Source organism: Callorhinchus milii, unplaced genomic scaffold, assembly GCF_018977255.1.
Source record: "Callorhinchus milii isolate IMCB2004 unplaced genomic scaffold, IMCB_Cmil_1.0 Scaffold7, whole genome shotgun sequence".
Taxonomy (NCBI): domain Eukaryota; kingdom Metazoa; phylum Chordata; class Chondrichthyes; order Chimaeriformes; family Callorhinchidae; genus Callorhinchus; species Callorhinchus milii.
This window is the reverse complement of record NW_024704748.1, coordinates 18619769-18641937: the sequence shown is the minus strand read 5'-3', so window position 1 is coordinate 18641937 and position 22169 is coordinate 18619769. Positions and strand designations below refer to the sequence as shown.

The 22169-nt window shown below is 36.1% G+C and overlaps 1 protein-coding gene across 1 annotated transcript in view; it reads right to left on the bottom strand.

Moving 5' to 3' along the window:
- Positions 1-22169, bottom strand: part of pcdh15b (protocadherin-related 15b) — a 166029-nt gene that overhangs the window by 6714 nt on the left and 137146 nt on the right. The window contains exons 29-33 of the mRNA XM_042336845.1: positions 18583-18671; positions 16555-16731; positions 13665-13883; positions 12857-12865; positions 9633-9743 (exon numbers count right to left, since the gene is read on the bottom strand). Of these exons, the coding sequence (XP_042192779.1) occupies positions 9633-9743; positions 12857-12865; positions 13665-13883; positions 16555-16731; positions 18583-18671 (605 nt within the window). The remainder of the gene's footprint in view (positions 1-9632; positions 9744-12856; positions 12866-13664; positions 13884-16554; positions 16732-18582; positions 18672-22169) is intronic.

Below are 22169 nucleotides of genomic sequence, written 5' to 3'. Positions count from 1 at the left end.
CAATCCACCAATAAAAATAAATTATAAATCATAAATGAATTTGTACAAAGTTGGATTCTGCCATCAGCTAGTGTGATTTACATTTAAAAGGAAAGCAAAAAAAAGTACAAAACTAATAGAATAGAGTCAGGCAAAGTAGATTTGGCAATGCAATTTAATTACACTCGAGAAGAACATAAAGACATGGTTGATGATTTATTGTATTGAATAAAGGCAATCTGCAAAGGCTAACAATTAGAATTCAGTGCAAGCAGATGATGATCAGAAGCAAATTGCTTCAATTGTCCTCTGATGTGAAAGTAATGAGGAATTAATATGTAGATTTATCATGGGGGATAATTTGAGGTTTCCAAAAAAACTACTTAATATTATCTTGCATCTGGCATCACAAAACTGTGATGCACTTAATTTCTTTAGGAGGCCAAAACAGATCAGTTTATTATGCGAACTAATGCGCAAGACATTAAAGAAGTTTCAGAGGCTCTGCTGTCAAGATTAAGTCAGTCAGTCAAACATTAACCATTTCACAACACTACAGGTAGTCAAACATTAATTTTGGCACTACTTTATAAAATCAATCAAACAGCAACCATTTCACTACTCTATACAGTCAGTCAAACATCAATCATATCACTGCACTTTAGTCAGTCAAATACTAAAACCATTTCACTATACAATCAATGAAACATTAAACATTTCAATATTTTGATCTATAGAAACCCTTGATGTTTGTTTCTATTGAAATTACTGGTTTATATATTGTTTTGTTTTATGCACAAGAGCTGAAGGATTTTATGTTTTAACTCCAACCAAGTTATCAAGCGATGCCTCAGCCATTAAGCAGAATCCAGTTTGGTCTCATAGAGCAATGTTTACTGCCGAGGTTGATATCAATTACAGACATCAGGCAGATGGAGAAGGGATCAATAGTTTAGTCTATGGGAGCAACTGTCCCCAAAACACAAAATTACTTGGTGAAATTAAGACTAATACAAAATCCCATAACCAAATGGCACAATGGGAACAAGATCGTTGACAGAATTCAACTTGAAGCCTAGGCAACATTCATGCAGAATCTTATTCTCACAGAATCTTAGCTTCTATCATTCATTGTGAAATTTTGCCCATTGGCAGTCCAAGTTACAAAGATCTTTAGCTATCAACTAGAGCAGTCACACAGAAATGCACACATTAAATCCTTTATCACGGTTCAGCAAAGAAACAAATGGGGAAGGGATGATGTGTGGGTGGCAGGGCTGCTCTGAAGATCTACATTCATATCAATACTCTGTTTCACTGCTTTTAGTGAACTAGCAAATACTGCAGACAATTAATTTGACATGGATATGCTTCCTGAATAAAATAAGTACATATACGTAACAGTGCTATAATGTATACTAACTATACTGTAATGTGATATCGTACACATAAGGCAATAACAAAGTGTGGAATGAGATGTGATATATATAAAAACTTATAACCTATAGCCCAATGACTGGGCACAGGCTTGGAGTGGGTTCTAATCCTAAACTTCACAGCCACAGGCCAGAGCCTTCTCAGTAATGTACCACTCTAAACATGACATAGTTGTATTATACAGAAGACTAGGTCAACTGGAACATCTTACATCTTGAAACAAAAAAGAGCTGCAGTGGGAAGAATTATTTCATGTGTAATGACAGCAACCTGATCGCATGGGAAAGAGAACCCCCTATCTGCACCATGGATGTCAAGTGTTTCATCTCAAATGAAAGGTCAGACACAACTGAGACAAGTTAAAATTAGAACCATAGCAATTAGAACTATTTACCTAAGCAATAAGCTAAATTAGCATTGGAAAATGTCCAAATCGTGAATGTGGAGGCCTCAACAAGGAAGCCATGTACTTATCATCAGTTTGTAATGCTGCTTCTTGCTAAAACAAGGTTGTTATAATGCTAGTTATTTCATGAATGTAATGTTTTGGTCACTAAAGAATTAATGGTTACAATTGGTAAGCAAAGCAAATCATTCAAAGAGTAATTTAATCAATAAAGTATTCAAGAATCTTATTGAAGAATTTAAGATCGTAAAGGGATAGATAAACTGAACCCTAGCATATTTAACAGTGACAAACTCTACAATAAGAACACAGACCTAGAAGAGGTGCAGTAAATAGACAGTTTAGATTTAATTATTTTGCCTAAATTGATGAATAGGTGGAACCTAACCAGGTAGCAAAGACATTTTTTTTCAGTAAATTCACAGAGTACTTGATAGATATTTAGCTCAAATCAATTGTGAAACATAGAAGACTAGTTTTCTCTTTGGGATTGGCCAGATAGGTCATAAACTATCTATTTTGAGCCTGTATGTTCCTGTGTTTCTTTATAGACCTGCTATTTACCATTAGAATATTGTGTAAACGTTGAAGAATGTGTTGCATCTGGATTAGTTACATAAAAGGGACAATTTTCAGAGCAACTGTTGTCTGTGCCCCTTTCGACTATTTGAAGGAATAAAAGATGCATCCATATTAGGTACTCAGTAATGAAATGTTCATCAGAAATTGGAAGTGTCTGAATACTCATAGAGCAACAAGATTAGATGGAATGAATCCAGGAGTATTTGAGGAATGCTCAAGGAAATGAGCACAGAATTGAGGGGAGCTCTGGCTGAAAATTTGTATAGCTCATTGAAAGCTAGAGTTTACTCAAACATTGGAAAATAACTAATGTTGGTTCAGTTTTAAATAATAACCCAGGGCCCCCTTACCACGTCATTGTTGGCAGGAAAAATAATGGGAACTTATTATCAAAGGAATGGCTTTCAATAATGCAGGTGGATAACAAATTTACTGGAATGTTTTTGAGGCTGTTACAGTAATGGAAGGTGTAATAAATGTATCATGAGTTTCAAAAAGCACTTGTTAAGACTACTCACATGAGATTTCTGGTTAAAAATAAATGCTTTATAGTCATAGAATGACATTTTTGATTGACTAATACAACTGATTATAATAGAGTTCAGTGATTCTGAATGGAAAGATAAGCCTGGTAGAGCTTTCCTGGTTCCTCTGACAATGATCTTGGTGAAGATAATAAATGTGGAATGGTTGTCACCATAATCAGATCCAGGAAATACGCACTTACAACATCAACAGCAAATATTACTAAATGAAGGGTTCGTATTTAAATACAGTCAATAAAAAATGACATTAGATATGATGGATGAAAACAAAATGTAGTGTAGGGGAAACATTTGCCAAGGAAATTAAATATTCAGATGTAAATATATGAACTATATATTCTGTGGAACTAATAATTACACTCTGTAAGCATCAGTGAATTCACAAATGGCATATTCTATTAATTTCTATTCACTGCATTTGTATAAATAGATAGTTAAAATAAGTCAGAATACAACAAAGATGATTTCAGCCTTTAGATCACTGGATTCTAATGCTGGGTTAAAGCAGGTAAATTTATTTTTAGAGGAAAACAATTGAAGTTTTCAAAATAATAAAGGAAATTAATAAAATGAATAGAGGAGAGGATTTTGTATAAAGGAGAAAAAAGAATCAGCGGACAAGATTATCAAATGAAGAAGCCAAAATCTCAATTTAACTCAAGGATTTTTGTCTTCCAATTAGAGTTGCCACTTCATGCAATAATCTACAACAGAGTCAGTAGTTATTCTCTTAGTTGAAACGTGTAAAGAGGAACTGGATCAACTCCTTACTCTGTGGGCAGTAAAAGATATTGAAAAGGATATATGATCATATACAGAACAAAATCTACATAATATAGGGAATTAGTCTAATTTCCAATTTCTCAATCTTTGTTCTTCAGCATCATGCTCCTTCAATTCCATTAATGTGAGCAAAATACTACAGCTGCTGTTAGGCAGGGATTCAGGGAACTCAGCGGTAACTTGCTAAGAGCTGAAACTCTATCAATGGACTCAGATCAAAGTAAAGGGTACTTCAGTAGAAGAGAGGATGGTAGTGAGTTTTCTGACTTTAGGATCATGCTGAGTTGTTCTTGAAGACTGATTATTTTGCTGCTATGATTAAAATAGACTGAAACCCCAGACTATGGGTAAGAACTTGTATTCTTTTCTTCTTTTTAAAATGTAGCATTCAACCACAAATCAGCCAAAAAAAAGGATTTTATATACAACCTACCATTACTTCACTTTATCTGGTGTTTAATGCAAGTACAAACTGTACAACTGACTTCTTGTAAATAATTAACATTGAGGGGCAGATTTGTAAACAGACAGCTTAAAGGTTCTTCTAAATAGATGGAAATGTATATGAAAATAGAAATAGAATTTCCAGCTTGCATGTAAGAAAAGTATCAATTCATTTCATTACTTAATTGTGCGATAGGGAAATGAATGATTTTAGCCCTTTATGTTAATTAATACAGAGGAGTTAATTTTACAGAGAATGCCATATTTCAAGGCAAGGCATATTAACTTTGGGTTTCTTTTATATATCTGTTTTTTGTTTGCAATTCACAAACACACACACAATTTGACAGAAGATTATGCTAAACAGATTCAAAATTGATTGCAAGCGAGATGGAGCTAGATTCAGAACATTTAAGATGAAATGTGGGTAAAATTTCTGGTGAGCATTTATAATGCAGAAAAGATCACTGGATTTTTTCATCATTTGTGCATATTAGAAAACATTTAGATTCTAATCATACAACGGTATTTGCCTGGGAGCATTGCTAACCCAAGGTTGGAAGTCAAATTGGTATGAGTGTTAAGCTTTGGTTGGGTTTCAATCTCTGGATAAAAAAAATGAATTATTCCTAAATTAAATTTATTTTCAATATCTAACAAGTATGCTGTAGTTTACAATTCTGAATTTTAATATCAATGCCAAATTATGATCATTTGAATGCGATAAATCTACTAAAATAGCACTGATCAGTAAGAGCCCTGTCTTGAAACAGAAATCAAAGTTACAAATGTAATATTTAAGTGTATTCTGTTCTTAACACTGCAAATATTTACACGATTTTGAAATAATGTATGAAAATAGATGGAAAAATGAAAGAGACAGAGAAACAATAGTATAGAGTACAATAATGTATTTATATTATTAGCCACATACAAGACCAACATTATATATGAGAACATGGAATGACGGATGAACACAATACAAAATGCTGTGTATGTTAAGTTGTTAAATATTGCTCTCTGTCCATCTGTAGTACAGAATACTAATTATAATGCTTATCTAAGAACAAATATGTATGTATCTATAAGATCCTTAATCAAAATAAACTGCAAACAAGGTCAAAAAAATAACTAATATTAAATCCAAATCCTTTACGAATGTCTATTTCTCATTACCTGTTGTCACTGGTCCAGTCAAGTTCTATTTTGTCCTACTAACATTTTAAGGTATATTTGTATATTTAATTGACTTCAAGTTTGTTAATAATATTCATAATTCTGCTTACTTGTGTCATTATTTCTAATATACCATTTCTCCTGCATATTCACTTGGCAGAGCGAACCCCTTTTATTAGTGAAGACCTCAGAAGTTAGGAGACGGTGGTAAATAGTAAAATTAACCTATGTAAATGAGCATATTAGGTTACATAAGAGGAATATCAGTTTGGTAAAGTATTAAAAAATTAAAAGTGTCAATATGACAGTGGCATATCAAAGTGCTTTAATACTGTTCTTAAATCATCAGCTGCAATGAAAACTGGAGATTTTGTCGGTATGTTAGTTCTTCCCAGATCGTTCCCACTATTTAATGCCCCAATTTTACTGCTAGAGGGATTTTGTTCTTGCAGTTGAGCAATTGGTATTGGGCATTTTGGCCTGAGAGTTCTAAATTTCTTTCCCTCCTTGAGCAGAATCAATGGAACACAATATACTAGCCAGGAATATCTGGTATTGTGTGCTTGCTGTACAGTATAATAAGAACAGTGTGTAGCCACACTAGCTTAAAGTGAATAAAGATGTGAATAATAAGTGATCTCTACTGAAGACCTTATGAGATATAAACCCAATTCAGATGAAATGTCTTATGGAATGAAAGAAGAGGTGGATGTTGAAACATTGTTTGGTGCAGAAGATACTGATATAAGCCTAAAACAGAATTGAAATGGCTGTAATTAATAAAACTTTCCTATTGGGCTCAGGGAGCAGCCAATCATCTAAACCACAATTCAATTCAATTGAATTTAATATGAAACTAATACACACAATGTACATACAGTATTTAGAAGACATGGACACTTTATTATATGTACTAACGAGTGACACATCCTGTATTGTCAATCTCTTGATTTAAATTGTGAGAAGCAATTGATCAGAAGTCAGAGTGCTACTGAAGTACAGTTGCACCAGGATAGTACAGGCAAAGTCTTTGCTGGTGCACTACAGTTCTTTGCTGATAAATTCGAATGCTATGAATAGCCAAACTGAATAGCCGTGCATTACAAAGAAGTAGACTGTGATGGAAAACGTTTTTCGAGTTCAACTACAACAGATTTTAAACCATTTTGCTTATTCACATTTGGCTCAGGTAATGTTTCAGTCCTTTGCATTTGTGGCTGGGTTGTGGATTTTGGCTGACTGATCTGTTTATACACTGCATTGTTCTTGTCTATTTGATTATGCATGTTGGCAACAGATTTTTCAATCTCTGCGAGGTTCTGGATGTGTTTCAGAATTCCTTTCAATTCTCTCTGTGGGGCCTGAGTTTGAGGGGTAAGATCAGGGGGAGGAGCAGGTGAAGGAGCATGGCGCAAAGATGGCTTTAAAGGAAGAGAAAAAGTAATAGGGGGAGGCGGAGGAGGCGGAGCTGGAGGAAGGGGGGGTGGTGAAGGAGGTTGAAGGCAAAGGGAAGGAGGTGGAGAAGTAGGCAAACCTGAAGGGAGTAGAGGAGGAGGTGGAGTGAGGGGCGGGAGTGGGGGAGGAGGGGGCGGTGGGGGAGGAACATTTGGAGGGTCTGGAATATCATTAAGTAGATCCTTGCTCGATTCCATTGAGATGCGTACATGAGGAATGAAACTGCATTCGCTTTGCTTCCTTATGGAAGGAGGTGTCGGCATTCGGGTCGGAGGAGGAGAAACATCCCCAGAAAAGTCAGAAAAGTCTGAATGAGTAATGATAATGGAGGGTGCCTCATGCAATTCAGAGACAGAAACCTGAAAATTGGATGGCACAAAAGACAAAGATTGATGATACGATGGAGGTGAAATGGAGGACTCTGGAGGTAGCTCAACCAAACTGTTGCTTAGGGAATGATTTCTGGTCATCGGTGAATTTGTTCCTTTTAAGTCACGATTTTTGACTTGCTTCGTTTCTTGCAAGGCTTGCTGTTCAAACTGTCTCGCTTGTTCTTTAACAGTTAATTTAATCGTGGCATCTTTAAAAGTCGAATTAATTTGGCTCAATTGATTTTCGGTTCCACCCCCTTCATCTTTAATCATTTCTATCTGACACTGCACGGGATCCATAATCAATGGTCTATTCAGAGCATCATACATTTGCTGCCTGTGATCACGAGAGGGCAAAGTGCCTGCATCACATTCACTCTCAGGTGACAGCTTCAAAAATGAATCTTTTGAACCTATTCTTCTTGGTGAAGGCCTGGCTAAAAATGCTCCCTTTTTCTTATGAGATAAGCCACCGGTATCAGGAGACTTAAATATACCATCATTATATATAGGGTTCCGTGTAGTTAATGGATTCTCATCTGACAGATATGTGACATTACTTTCAGATTTGGGGAGATTTTTTTTCAATGTTCCATTGATAGTAGATTGTTTATGAGCCTCAATAGCACGTGAAGCAAATGTGCTTAAAAGTCTCTGACGATCTCCTTCTTCTAAAACAGACTTTTTTCCCCTGCTTTGTTGAAAATGGTAGAGAAGAAAAAGACTTGAAAGAAAAGAAGATAATCAGGTGTAAGGAAATATGCAAGGACATCAATATCTACAAATCTAGTCTAAAGCTGCTTGTTCAAGGCAACCTCATTATTACAAAAATAGCTGTTACAAACCTCTTGAAGCAAACATTTTCCCTGATACAGGTAGAAGCTTCATTAGAGTAAGGCAGGAGGTCAAATGTCTAAGAACAACTTTGCTGATGCCCTAAGTTTGTAATAATGAGGTTAGGTTGTCAACACATATGGTTGCAGTGCTAAGAAATACTATCTATTAGCTGTTTCAAACAGCTCTACATCATTCACCATAAATATAACTACACATACAATGACTAAAGTTATCACGTAGCTGGTTGGATACTACACTTGTTTCACTAGCTATCAAATGCAGATTTTGCTTTAGTACTCTCACACCAGAAATTGGGGCTACTTACTGATACCTAGAATGTTGAGTCCAGAGTGGAAGATTAATGGAAGTGGTGTACAACAAACAGGTAAGAAATAAACATTATTATGAAAGTGAGTTAAGCAAGACCAGAAGTCAAGTTCAAAATGAGAAATGTAGAAGATACAACAATCATTGCTGAGTAAATCCTTCTCAGAAACCTATCTAAATATCAAATGTTAAGAGGCAGACAAGCGTTTGATAAGATATGTTAATAGGAAAAATATACATTTGATTCTGAACTCTATTCTGCCACTTCTTTTACTTTCAAATCTCAGCTAATCCTACTGAACAGTATTCATTATTGTGAGGGGAAAGAGATGGGATTTATTGTTACATCCAATTAGTTTTAGCATTGGCCATGTGATAAATAAAATTCAAGGTTTTTTGAAATCAGAATAGTGTAATCTGGAGGATTCTTTAAAGTAATTTTTCACTAATACTCTGAAGACCAAAAATATTTCTCACAGTTTCATCTCATCAAAGTTTTAGATCAAATCTTCAATTAATTCAGCTTCTGACCGGGTGCAAGAGTTTGTAATATCAAATATTCCAAATAAACATCAGATACGGCATAATTAGCATGGTGTCCATTTGGACTATTGGATTAGACATTAAGGTCCTACATCAGACATGAAAGACCTCTGGAGGTACATATTAAATGTACAAGTTATGTGAGCGGGGAAAAAACAATCAGCTTCTTCAGTGTACACTCCAGGGTTAAAACAGGGCTTTATGGGAAATTCCCATTTCTACAGGAGCAGCAGTAATGGAGTCTATTAAATTCTGCAGACTCGAGAATCATTTTTCAGCAGGTGAATAGCTGAACGTTCAAACGCATTTAGAACTCAATTTTCAGCAGCTGCAAAAGCTTTTCCTCACATTATCTTCCACAATAGATCTTACAAGATCAATTCCCATGATTTATACTGCATACCAAGAGGTGTAAACCATCTGCTCGGTGAAATATATAGTGAGCAGTAGCACCCTAAAACATCTTGAATTTTCTAGTTCTGGAGATGATACTGGTTTAAATATTGATATTAAATATTGCTCTGACTGTTTCTTACTTCTTAAAATCAATCTTTACAAAACGATAAATATTCAAATCTATGTTGTTAAGTTGAAAATTGAACAGTGAAAAACTGAAAGTCGAAAATTAAGTTGAAAACCCAACTCTAAAGATGAATAAAGATGATAGTTAATAAATGCACCAAATTAGAATAGACAGTCAGTTCACTTACTGGTCTGTTAAAAAAAATTCCTATGGTAAAAACTTACATAGTGCTGTCACCCAACTCTTCATATAGGTTATTTGCCGGGCCACCAGTTGATTTGCCTGCCGGCAAAGCCATCTGGATCCTTGCAGTCTTTGCACACTCTGCCTGGCGCCTTTGCAAACACAGAATAGATAATCAGAACTATTTCATTAGCAAATTCATGTCTCATTCTATTTCAGTAACTCATTTATTTGGGCTATTTAAAAAAATACATCTGTTGCTCAGCCTTTGCAAACAACTGAGCTCTTTGCATTTTAATGATTTTCCAATGTAATCCCTCCTTGTGGCCTTATAAAGATTGCCCTCCATAATCTACAGAAGTGGGTAACTCCACAGAAAACATAATTAACAAACTCTGCCACAATAAGAGGATGATTTCACATTTACCTTTTACTAAGCTGCATTTTAATGTATATTTTGTATAATATGATCAACATACGTTCTCCATTCACATTTTGTAAAAGAGTTTTGGATAAATAAGCAATTTACTTTTTACAACGCTACAAAATATGTTTTAATACTTAAAATGTTGATCTACTTTCTGAAAAATGATCTAATATGCTCACCGGCTATGCAATCACACAACAATTTCATCACTGGTTGGAAGGTACTGATTATGATTTTTAAGATACAATGCAAAGCTGAAAAAATGGGAACATCAAGATTTCTCAAAAGAAAAGTCACAATGTATACTTATTCTTGCTGTTACTAACTTGAGCCATAAGCTATAACCATCAATGAGTGGATAAACATTTCTGCAAATTATACAAATGTTAAATCCAATTTGCATCATCAATTCAATATGTGTGTTGTATGATCTCACAATTCATCAAATATCTCTGTCGCACATATAGTGTTTACACATAATATTTACACTCCTTTTAAGAGTGACATATCTCGAACTGGTAACTGCTGCCCTGCAAAGTATTAGTCTGGGTTTCCAGTTTCAATCCCATTTAGTATTCTCCAGAAGATCCTCTCTGAGACATCTCTATTCAAGGCTGAAGAGGTCTAGCTTATGCAGTCATTATTGCCTTTGATTTTAAGAATTATAATGGTTGAACTACATTGAAACTGACATGGTACAGAGAATGTAATCCTTAGGAGATCAGAGATTTCATGACAACATTTGTTATTGCTATGTTTGCAGTATGAGAACTTTAATCACTGTGATCAAATAAGTACCGTATTGCATTCTACAATATGAACATGACACTAGCCTTGAATCATAATAGTTTTATCTGTAAGAGATCAAGCATGTTGTATAGTGCCTAGGTTGGAAGATAAAGCTGTTAGATCAGAAAACATAGAATATTTAGCTTTGTGTTTGATTGCCTTCATTCTTCAAATCAAGTTATGTTTCACATAAGGTCAGCAGAACAATTGGGAAACCACTAAAGTCACGTTTCCCTTTAAAATTATCCGCCTCACCAACACTCCTGTATTGATTTTCAGGACTGATTTTCCATTTAAAATGTCCTCCATTTGGCCCTGCCGAAGCGCTATGATCCTGGTGTGATATGGACTTCTTATTTATGGCTCTTGGCTGCAATCCATTTTTTTTACTTATTTGTTGAATATTGACATGAGTGATGATAATGGTTCTAGATTCAGGCATTTGTCATGGTGATTTACTAATTTTATTTTGACTTGACATTGAGTAATTCAGTCTGTTGGTTGGCAATGGGAACAGAATCTAATTCAATAGGAGCTTACACACAAGTTGCCAACTATGTTGGCATTGAGGAAACCTTGGTAGGCTTCCCAACAAATTTATCAAGCTTATCCCAAAGTTACATTGGGAACAGTGTAAATCCTTACCATAGTGATATTTGCAACCAGTAATTTCTCTAAAGGAATACTCAGGAACTGTGACTCTGGCGTTAAACTCATTAAATGAAGTTGGGTCTCAGATTGGGGTTAGCCAACACTGCTTCATTGCCTAATATACTAGTGCTTCATCCTTTTCTGATTCTGACAAATAGTTTAATTTCCTCCATTTCAAATTTGATAATGTGAATTCTAAAGTAGCTTTGGGGATATTACTAAAAGGGAAAGATAGCCTATTGTTTGATAATAATAATAATCCTTGCATTTGATATAACGTTTTTTACGTCTTCTCGACATCTCAAAGCGCTTCACAGAATAGACTGGAAAGCGATTTGACTGTATATTTGTGGGCGAAATTGATGTCTCATGGAGAGGTCCTGTGTAAACACTTGAATGAAATAGCTTCAGTAAAATTAGCATAGAATTACATGTATCAGCGTGAAATTATGGACTAGAGCACAAGTGCAATTGTGGGGAACGGTATTGAAATAATGTTACAGGTTGTGGCCTCAAAACATCCCTTTTCTTTTGTTGATTTTCCCCCTTTCTTGGTGGAGAAATGCAAAGCTGAGGTCTGACACAACATCTGAGATGAGCTTGGTTGATTTTAGCTTTTTTTTATATTTGTTGGGCATTGAGCTGGCAGAAAACCAATGCATTGGTTAGAGGGGAAATGGGAGAAATATGGAGCAGAGTAAACATGAAGAACACCTCAACCAGCAGAAATCAACTCTAATACTACCATGCCTCCACCATTCCCAGGAGTCAACAAACTACATAACTAAAAGTACTTTAGAATAAACTCAAAGTTCACTTTGTCATTGTAGTTGGACTTTTGCTTAAACGCTTAACCTGATGAAAATATTAATTTTAATTAACTGATGAACCAAACTTAAAAGATTCACTGAAATTAGAGATACTCCATCTGCAGGATCAAAGTCGACCCAGAACACGCTTAAAAAATGATTCTCTTACTTGATGCAGAAAAGGAGATGTTATGGTGATTTGTTTTAATAAAGGTCTGGGTATCCTGAAGGTTTACACCCTGTTTGCTGGATATGTGGATAATAACAGAGAATCTCTCTGATGTAGTGATCTACTAATTTTACAGAAGATTGACTGCGGGAAATGACGGTTCATGAAAAATATTCAGTTGATCCATACCTTCCAACATTCTGCTTTACAGTGAAGCATAAATGATGCATAATAAGGCACTTTATGAGTACATAATAAGGCACCTAAATATGTGCTCATTGGTTGTGTAGCTACATCATAGAATAGCTAAATTGCTAATTAGCATTATCAATGGTAATATGCAATTAAGGATAATATATAATTAGCAGAACATGCAGTAAAAACAACAAAGGAAAATATGAAATAAAAAATTATACTTACTCCTTAAATCTGATTTAATGCAGGAAAAAAAGGAAGAACATATTATTATCATTTTTTTACTGCTTCGCTTCTTGAGCTTAAAGTTCTTCTTGCTGGGTATATATTTTGAACACAAACTGCTAAGTGCATCCTTTACGCATTATAATGAAGATCACATTGTCATTTAGTTTCATGCTACAACATCATATCTGGATGTCTGAATAAATTATTCTTCAACTCTGATCTATACATCTTTAAATAGCAGAGAAAACAAAGCATGATCAAAACATGTAAATGCCAGTTGTCAGATATAACAATGCCTGTCGCACAGCACTGTACCAACAATTGCTGAAGATGAGGAATGAAAGAAACAATTTAGATGCTGCTCTTGACCACAAATCAAAGGATCATGAGTTCAATTCACAGTGCACCTGCCATTCCATCACCATCTCATACCTAGTGGGTTCTGTCAGCTCCTCAGGGTAATCTGAGGCCTGCACTGGTCGCTGAATAACTTACACATCTTTCTGAATTGTGCCTCTGCTGACTGATCACAGATGAGAGGAGTGAAGGTGAAAGCATTTAGCTCATTTGTTTTTGCTGGAGCTTCTTTGTGTGGTTTGACAGGGATATTGTTTGGGAGAACAGCAGAAAATAGTGGTGGTGGGGAGGTGATATTTTAGAAAAATATTAAGATTATAAATCAACACAAGGTGCAAGACTGATGCATTGCACTGGAACATGAATATAGAACATTCAAAACTTGTTTGAGTAGTGGAAGATACAACATAAAGGCTCGAGTGCATTTTTACTTCAGTTCTGTACTCACTGTCTGTAGGTGACCATGACAATCAGAATAGCAGGTAAGCAGCAGAGGATGATAATAATAGCGAGTGCAAGCAGAGCTCCTTCTGTGTAACCCACTGCTTGCGCCTGTTTCTTCACATTTGACACCACATCTGGAGTTCGGATTTCCAAAATACGCCCTCCTTGTCCCAAGTATGACTGAAATTCTTTGTTAATATCAAGAAGTTTGCCATCCAAAAATCTTAAACATAATCATAAACACACAACATTAAAAAAACAATTTTAAAGGGACTGAAAACCTCATTTGCGTTGTTGCTATTCATGTATTATTTGCCTACAAAAATACACAGACTACATTTCATAGGAAATCCTGTGGCTTTGAGGTGTCTTGGCCATGTGATATGTGCAATGTCAAATCAAGGATTATTATATTATTGATGGAATAATACAAGTTATGTAAACTTTAGCAGTGAAGCTAAAACATAATTTAGAACTGTGCCAGGACATAACAACTAGCTAACTACATCAAGAGTCTTTATATTTCTGTGTGTTAGCTTTTTCCAAAATTGTGGCAACAGCTGGATGATCGTGAAAAAATGTTTGCTTCCCAAAATTATTATTTCATGGTGACAAGAATGCTTGTTGCAAAATTCCTTTTATTTTTGCTGATGTAGTACTGTCTTATTCATTACCAGATTTTATTATGGACATTACCTGCCTGGAGGACATCAAATCCTGGATGTGGGAAATTTCCTACAGTTGAATGTGAACAAGACTAAGACCCCCTTGATTGGCTCGCGCCAGTGCCTTTGCACTTCAGGCTCTGGCAGCATCAACCTCCATGGTTGCACACTTCAACTCACCAAGCCAGTCAGGAACCTAGGTGTTTTGTTTGACCCTCAACTGTCTTTTTTCCCCCACATTCAAGCCATGACCTGCTCTGCCTTCCCTCACCTCCATAACATCGCCCACCTCCTCCACTACCTCACCCCTCAGGCCGCTGAAACTCTTGTTCATGCCTCATTACCTCCAGGCTTGACTATGCAAACGCCCTGCTTGTCGGCCTTCCCAACTCCTCCCTCCACAGGCTGCAGATAATCCAGAACTCTGCAGCCCGTGTCCTCTCCCGCAACAAACTCCGTGACCCCATCTCCCCCACTCTTGCCTGACTCCATTGGCTCCCTATCATTCAGAGGATCCAGTTCAAGATTCTGATCCTCACACACAGAGCCCTCCATGACCTCGCCCCATCCTATCTCTGCGACTTCCTAACCCCCTACCAACCCGCCCGCTCCCTCCGCTCAGCCGGCTCTGGCCTGGTCTAAGTCCCCAGACCGACCGCCCCACCATTGGAGGGAGAGCCTTCAGCCACTCCGCCCCCAACTTCTGGAATTCTATCCCCCAGTCACTCCGCCTCGCCCCCTCCTTAAAGTCCCACCTCAAGACCCTCCTCTTCTACCATGCCATCAGCCACCCCCCTTCCCTTCCCCTCCCTTCCCCCCGACCCCAGCTCAGGTCTGAAATGCTGTACTCTGTCCAGCACCTTGGGACGTCCTCCTGACATGAAAGGCGCTATATAAATGTAATCTTGTTGTTGTTTCCTAAAAGTTGTTTTCAGTGAACATTTTCCTTGTTTTCTTCACTTGAGGTACCCAGGATCAGCATCATCCTTTTCCAAGTCAGGTTATAGCCACCCACTCGAGGACACAAGATCCCTCCAACATTTTACTGTCCAAACAGCAATAATATTGCACCAGAAATTTCAACTTTCCACATCAGCCAACCTTATTTTGAGTAGGATTAACAGTTTAATGAAAATAGGAGTCAGTTATTGCTCTAAATCTATGGTTACAATGAACTGGGATGAAAATGCCCAAACTCATGTCACACAGGAACCAAACCCGACTGACAGAGGAGGTTTACATCTCATCAGTCTTTGTTGGATTCAAGGCTCAATTCCCAGGGTGGAAAGGATATTGTGCTCATCCCTCCATCACTCAATTCTTGAGAGAAATTACTTTTATGACAGCATTAAGCAGTGTTTTGCCGAAAACAAAAATTATGCTTTCACACAAATACTAAAATCCAATTTCATAGTATCAACTCTCCAAAATAAATGTAAAATGATTTATATCTAGTGATTAATAAAAAAAGATAGAAAATTAGATTCAGACTTGGATTAAAAAAGAGCCCAGTTCACCAAAGTATGCATTTTCCCCCATCAAATGCACATAAAAACATTTGGCACTTCACATTGTTTGCATAATTGGACAATTTATAATCTACTCTTTCTTAGGAACTGAATCAATCTCAAATCAATCTGAACTAATATTAAAATAACATTGTTTCTTGACAACCGTATGTCTGCACAATATGTGATTTCTTTCAGTTATATTTTAACAATATTGAAATCGTGCTGTGCATTTATTTGCAACAACCTGTGACACTAAACAATGTAACACATGGCATTTGTAAGCCTGCATACAATTGCTGAGACATTTGGGGGACTTTTAAATCGAGAGGAAAATCTAATTTGCTTTATGCAGAAATGGACCGCATTTTGCATTTATTATTATTTAAAAATATTAATATCCCTGACAAATATACATGAAATATTAACTAAATTCTCCAAATTTGTTAATCACCGACAGAAAGACTTAATAACATGACTGTCATGTCCACGATGAAAGTCTACTTGTGATTTGTGTAAAACCTTTTAATGGAAGGAATTACAGAAGGAAGTTTCCATAACTGAGGTAACATTGCCCTTTACATTTAAAGGCCCTTGTGATAACAATGCAGCAATAAATAATCATCTAAAGAACATGCTGATCCTGAACAAAGTGCAGAAAATATTCACTACCAAAGTGTGTTTATTGGGTTTATTTGGACCTCTTGAAAATTGTACTTACTTGAAAAGTTCATTCCGTGATATGGCTCGATTTGTCAAAGGGTCAATGGCATAAACCATCAGGTCCGACTTAGAGTAGTCCTCTTCCTGAAAGCCATCTCCATGCTTACGGGGTCCTATGGATTCCACTACCACTGTTGCACCTGGAATCTGATCTTGTACATAACGTTCCAAAATTCTATGGAATTTAACAAAATACATTGAGTTGCTTGATCCAACAACAATAGTTTACATTGATATATAGTCGTGCCTTTCACTTTGAGAGGACGTCTCAAAACTGACTTGAGAGCGCAAGCTGGGATTGTTGGAGCTGAGAAGAGTGGGGCAAGGGGTAAAGGTGACCCAAATGCATGATTGAAAAGAAGGTCTAATTCTTTACATGCAAGTCTAACATAATATTTCACTTAAGAATTGAATTTTTAAGTAATATTCATTCACCTGTCTTAGTAAATTGAGACTCAAAGTTATATTGTCAAATGTGCACTAAACACTTCTTTACATACATACAAGCTCTTGTATTGCACTAATAATACTGCTGTGTTCTGCTTATCAGTTGTTCTTTCTCAGAATGCTTTTAATGCCAAATAAGACATAATTTACTGCATAATTTAGGTGCATTTTGGTTGATGTATTACACCAGTTGAAATGTACTTAAAATGTTGCAAAGGTTTAATTTATGATCAATCGTAGGCATTCGTGAAAAATGACCTCTTTTATTGGTTAAAAGGATGTGGTCTTGACTATTTGGAAGTGATTTCACATCAATTCAACCATTCCACGAGATTGCACACAAAGCACCTATGCCATTATCAAAGGTAACATTTATAAATTGGTTTAAAATGATTGTTAAAATGATTGCAATAATTGACCTTTGCGTTACTAAACGCCATGAATTTATCTGTGACATCTTTCAAAGGAAACAATTAACAGCACTTCACTCCTACTAAAGGAAAAATACTGCAGATGCTGGAAATCATCAGAACTGGCAGTGACGAAATGTCATTGACCTGAAACATTGGCTGACTTTCCTCTCTCCATAGATGCTGCCTTACTTGCTGAATGTTCCCAGCAACTTCTGTTTTTATTTCACTCCTACTAATCTGGTTTCAAGCATGTGGTTTCAATTAATTTGTAAATCCAGGCACTTGAAAACCGAATGAGATGGAACATGCCATTTTGATGGAATGGCTTTGGCTTCAAAGCTGATTACTTTTCCCCTCCTTTCCCCAAAACAGCATATTTTCATTGCACACTCACTGTAAAGTAACCTATCCAATCAATGACTGCCACATCCAGCACAATGCAGATGCTAGTTTAGCATGAGATTCAAATGTAGGGTCCCAGTTAAAGCAGGGCAAAACCTTGGGCAAGTTTCCTTACTCCACACGCCTAATAATAATCCCTCCAAAAACAAAACAATAATAAATTGGTCATTTTCAATCTACGACTGTTTGTGGGACACTGCTGTGCGCAATTGGCTGCCGCGTTCGCCCACAAATATACAGTCAATTCACTTTACAGTGTGTTCTGTGAAGCGCTTTGGGACGTCCTCCCGACGTGAAAAGCGCTATATCAAATGCAAGGATGATTATTATTATAAGTTAACCAATTGTCATTCAAGATTTAAAATTCTAACCTAACTAAATAAAATGACCCTTTCTTAAACAGTTCAAACAATTTTTGAAAAGTCAAATCAATCATTAGAATGTTTTTATATAAAAAGGAGTTATTTCATTTGTGATGTAAGCAAAAATTTATTTTGACCACAGTAATTCATCACTTCTAGTAAATAACACGTGACTATCTCCGTATTTTATTAAGTGATGATATTCTTTAAAATTATCCATGTCATTCAAGAAGAGGTATGAACAAAGCAAAGTCAGTACATTTTGTGTTTTTACACACTGCCTTAATCTACACTTTGCAGATTTTAAAAAAACAATGAATGTGTCGGAGAGAATTCAAAAGGGAGATCATATTTCTATTAAAACACTGTGCCTTAAGGTGTGAATATTCATGCATGCATTACCTGATAAGCTGATCTTTGTTCTGTTCCACCAGAGTAGGGGGAACATTTGAAACAACCACTTGCATATCCAGCTCATTGACCACAGACACCTAGAGGAAAGATAAGTACATTTGTTTTATTATGACATCCTCATATTGCAGACAACCTGGTCACTGGTATTCCATTACCGGTAATGATAATTATTTTAACATTGATGTTGAAATATACTAAACTTGGAAATCCTATGAAACATACCAGCTTGATTAGATTTGAACTAAACACCATTTGAAGCAAGGCTCGGTGTTCTCCTGCTGATCAGTTAATTCATCACTGGGATAGAATATAAAAGTGAGGTGGTGATGTTGAATTTATACAAAATCTTGTTTTGGAGTATTGTGTCCAATTCTAGTCTCTACAATATAAGAAAAATATAGTAGCGATGGAATGAGTACAGCGTAGGTTTACAAGGATGATACCAGGGCTTGCAGGTTACTGTTACCAGAATAGGCTGGATAGGTTAGCCCTGTTTTGCTTAAATAAACATTTAAGGGGCGACCTAATAGAAGTGTTTAAAATTATAAAATGGTTGATTTGGTTAACATAAATAGGCTGTTTCAACTGGTTGGGAAGTCCATAACCAGGGGACACAAATATAAAATAGCGATTAGAGTATCTAAAAGAGAATTTAGGAGGAACTGCTTCATGCAGATTGAGATTGTGGAACTCTCTACCTGAAGTGATGGTTGAATCCGATAGTGTAGATGTATTCAAGGGGAAGATAGACTTTTGCATGAGTGTGGGGGGAATAGAAGAGTAATAGAGTGAATAAGGAATGGGTGAAGACTCATGTAGTGTATAAACACAGGCACAGATTGGTTGGCTTGGCAGAGTGGCCTGATTCCGTGTTTTATATTCTTTGTAAATCTTCTTTGTAAAGACCAGGTTCAGGGACTCTGATCTGTGTTGTGTCCACAATCATTAAACACAAACAGAAGAATACAAAACATGACCTGAATTGGTAATGAAGAACAGGATATTAAATGATTATAACAGTTGCAATCAAATTATTAGAAGCAAGGCTAAATTTAATTTTAATGAACTGGATAAATAAATCATCATCCAGGACGAGGGGAATCTCAAACACTTGAATCCCTTAAATGTGGGAGTAGTTTTTATTATATTCTAAGACCATTAATAAACATTATCAAATCAGGAAGAACAGTTAATTGCTGGAGCACAGATGATGGGTGTCTAATTCTGAAACTGAAATGTTACATTTAAAAGTGAAACTAAGATCCAAGTATTGCATTTTTGTTTGTTACATTTTGAATTGATGCATTTGCTATTGGTTGGCAGGACATTTCTTTACAAGATTTGATAATGCATTTTGTGCCTATAAAGAGGATGCTCTTTGACAAGCACCTGCTTTTCATCTGAACCGGGAAAAAAAGTGTTGAGAAGAAAAATAACACGCTATAGCTGTTCCAAGATTCACATTATAATACAAGAAGGCATGAAAGCATGAAATAAGAAAAGGCCATTTTGGGCCATCATGCACGTTTCCTTCTAGTTTCTGCATCAAAACATTGCTAAAAGTGCAGAATAAATAGAGTTATGGTGACTTCAATTCAATTTTGAAACTCACTCCTAAAGCCACTTCTTGAGGCAGTTCAGGACAAATTATCTGACATCAATAGTTGCGGTATAAATCTTGTTTTACTGCAATTGATTCTAAATTAATTTCTAAACTTAAAGAAGTTCCAAAGTTCCTGGGTGGTTTGCAGAATTTACCGTTATGAGCCAGTCAAAGTACTCTGTTCAGCTGTAGGCAAAGGGCATAGAGCGCTGTATAAATCAAGTTTCTCTCTCCAAAATCATTCGACTGGACATGTAGTATTGCATGAAGTTCCATTACAAGAAATACCCTCCTTCATGTCATTTGCGAACAGTGTTAACAGCAGAGAACCAATAATAAATCCATGGGAAACTCTACTAATCATTGCCTGCAGCCAGCTTTTTCCATTTATCATCAACTTCTACTTTCTATTGATAAAACGATTTTTCAATCCAATTATCTAACTTGCCATTAATTCTAAAAACCTTCATCTTCTTTATGAATCTTAATTGTGGAATTTTATCAAATGTCTTTTAAAAATGCAAGTAGATTACATCTACTAGATAGCTCTTGTCAATACATTTACTTAAAAAATTCTAATATTTTTTATGAAACACAATCCATTACTTCTAAAACCACACCAACTTCTAATTACAGTTTCTCCACTTTTTAGATGAACATTATTGTTAAGACGTAAAATGCATGTTACCCATGGATGATTTTAGTCTTATATGGCTGGACCCAGCATTTTATCTTTTGCTCTCATAAAACATGGACTGCAAAGTGGAAGACAGGAAGCAACTTCATTGGTGCGAGTGCATCTGAATCAGAAGATTGAATTAGTGGATGGATCATTGCTCATTGTTACCACAAGGGCTGGAACCACACCACAATGATTCTGCACATCATTTAATACATCAGACAAAACAGATCATCCTTCTTTTTGTAATATCATTCAGCTTGTTAAGTTAATATTGATAGGTTGCACGCTTTAATGTGGTACCAATTTGACTACAGAGAATTGATTTCTGTTCTGTTGTGCTTATACTGGTTACATTGGTAATCTGGTCTATAACTGTACTGCTGTAATACTACACCGTAATTTCAAATAAATTAGCTTTGTTTTATTTATGCGCAATGTGTCACAAGGATGTCAAGGTTGTGACATCCCCCCTGTTTTTGGGTAGAGGTTACTCAAGGCCAAACTAATAATTATTTCACAAATTAATTGCCTCTTGACAGAAACTTAAATCAATTTTCCCTGCATGTGAATTGCTGGTATCAGTAAACGCAGGATTTGAAAAGAAACTGTGAACTGGGTGTAAGAAAATGCAGTACATTTATGTTCATAAACCTTTTACTTCAGCAATCTATTTAATAGGTGCCTCATTCTTTTCTTATGTAATAATGAACTGCACCATTACTGTAGGATGATGTGTGCCTTCTAATTTTGATATTCGCATGCCAAAATACCAGGAGTTTAAGAAGTAAATACATATAATATTCTACCACAGAATTTAAATCTTTCTGGAAAAGTGTTACTGTTGATCTACTTAAAATGACAGCAGAATATTGACTCTCCTCCACCATCCCTTTACCTGGGGGACAATTCTGCATATAATCGTTTTAACCTCACATCAACGATCGGTAAAACGCCCGGCATCATTTTACAGGACTGTATCGGTGTTTATCTAATGAATACAGAGACATAAGGAGTTGCTATGGGTTGTAAGTGATTATTTTGGAAGGTGAAAATAGATTAGCTCAGCCATTACATTGACCCCAAAAATATATGCATTAATTACGAGATGATCTTGGTTCAGAGCTGAGTTCTTGCAAGTCGTGAGCTAGAGTGACACAAATGGGATTGCTTGCAAGAGAAGTCCCCAGGTGTATTTTCCAATGTAACATGCCATTTTGGCTGCAGTTTTCCTGATGAGCAGTTTTTTTCACCTCCAATGTGACATCTTTATTTCCATTGCTCAGCAAAGTA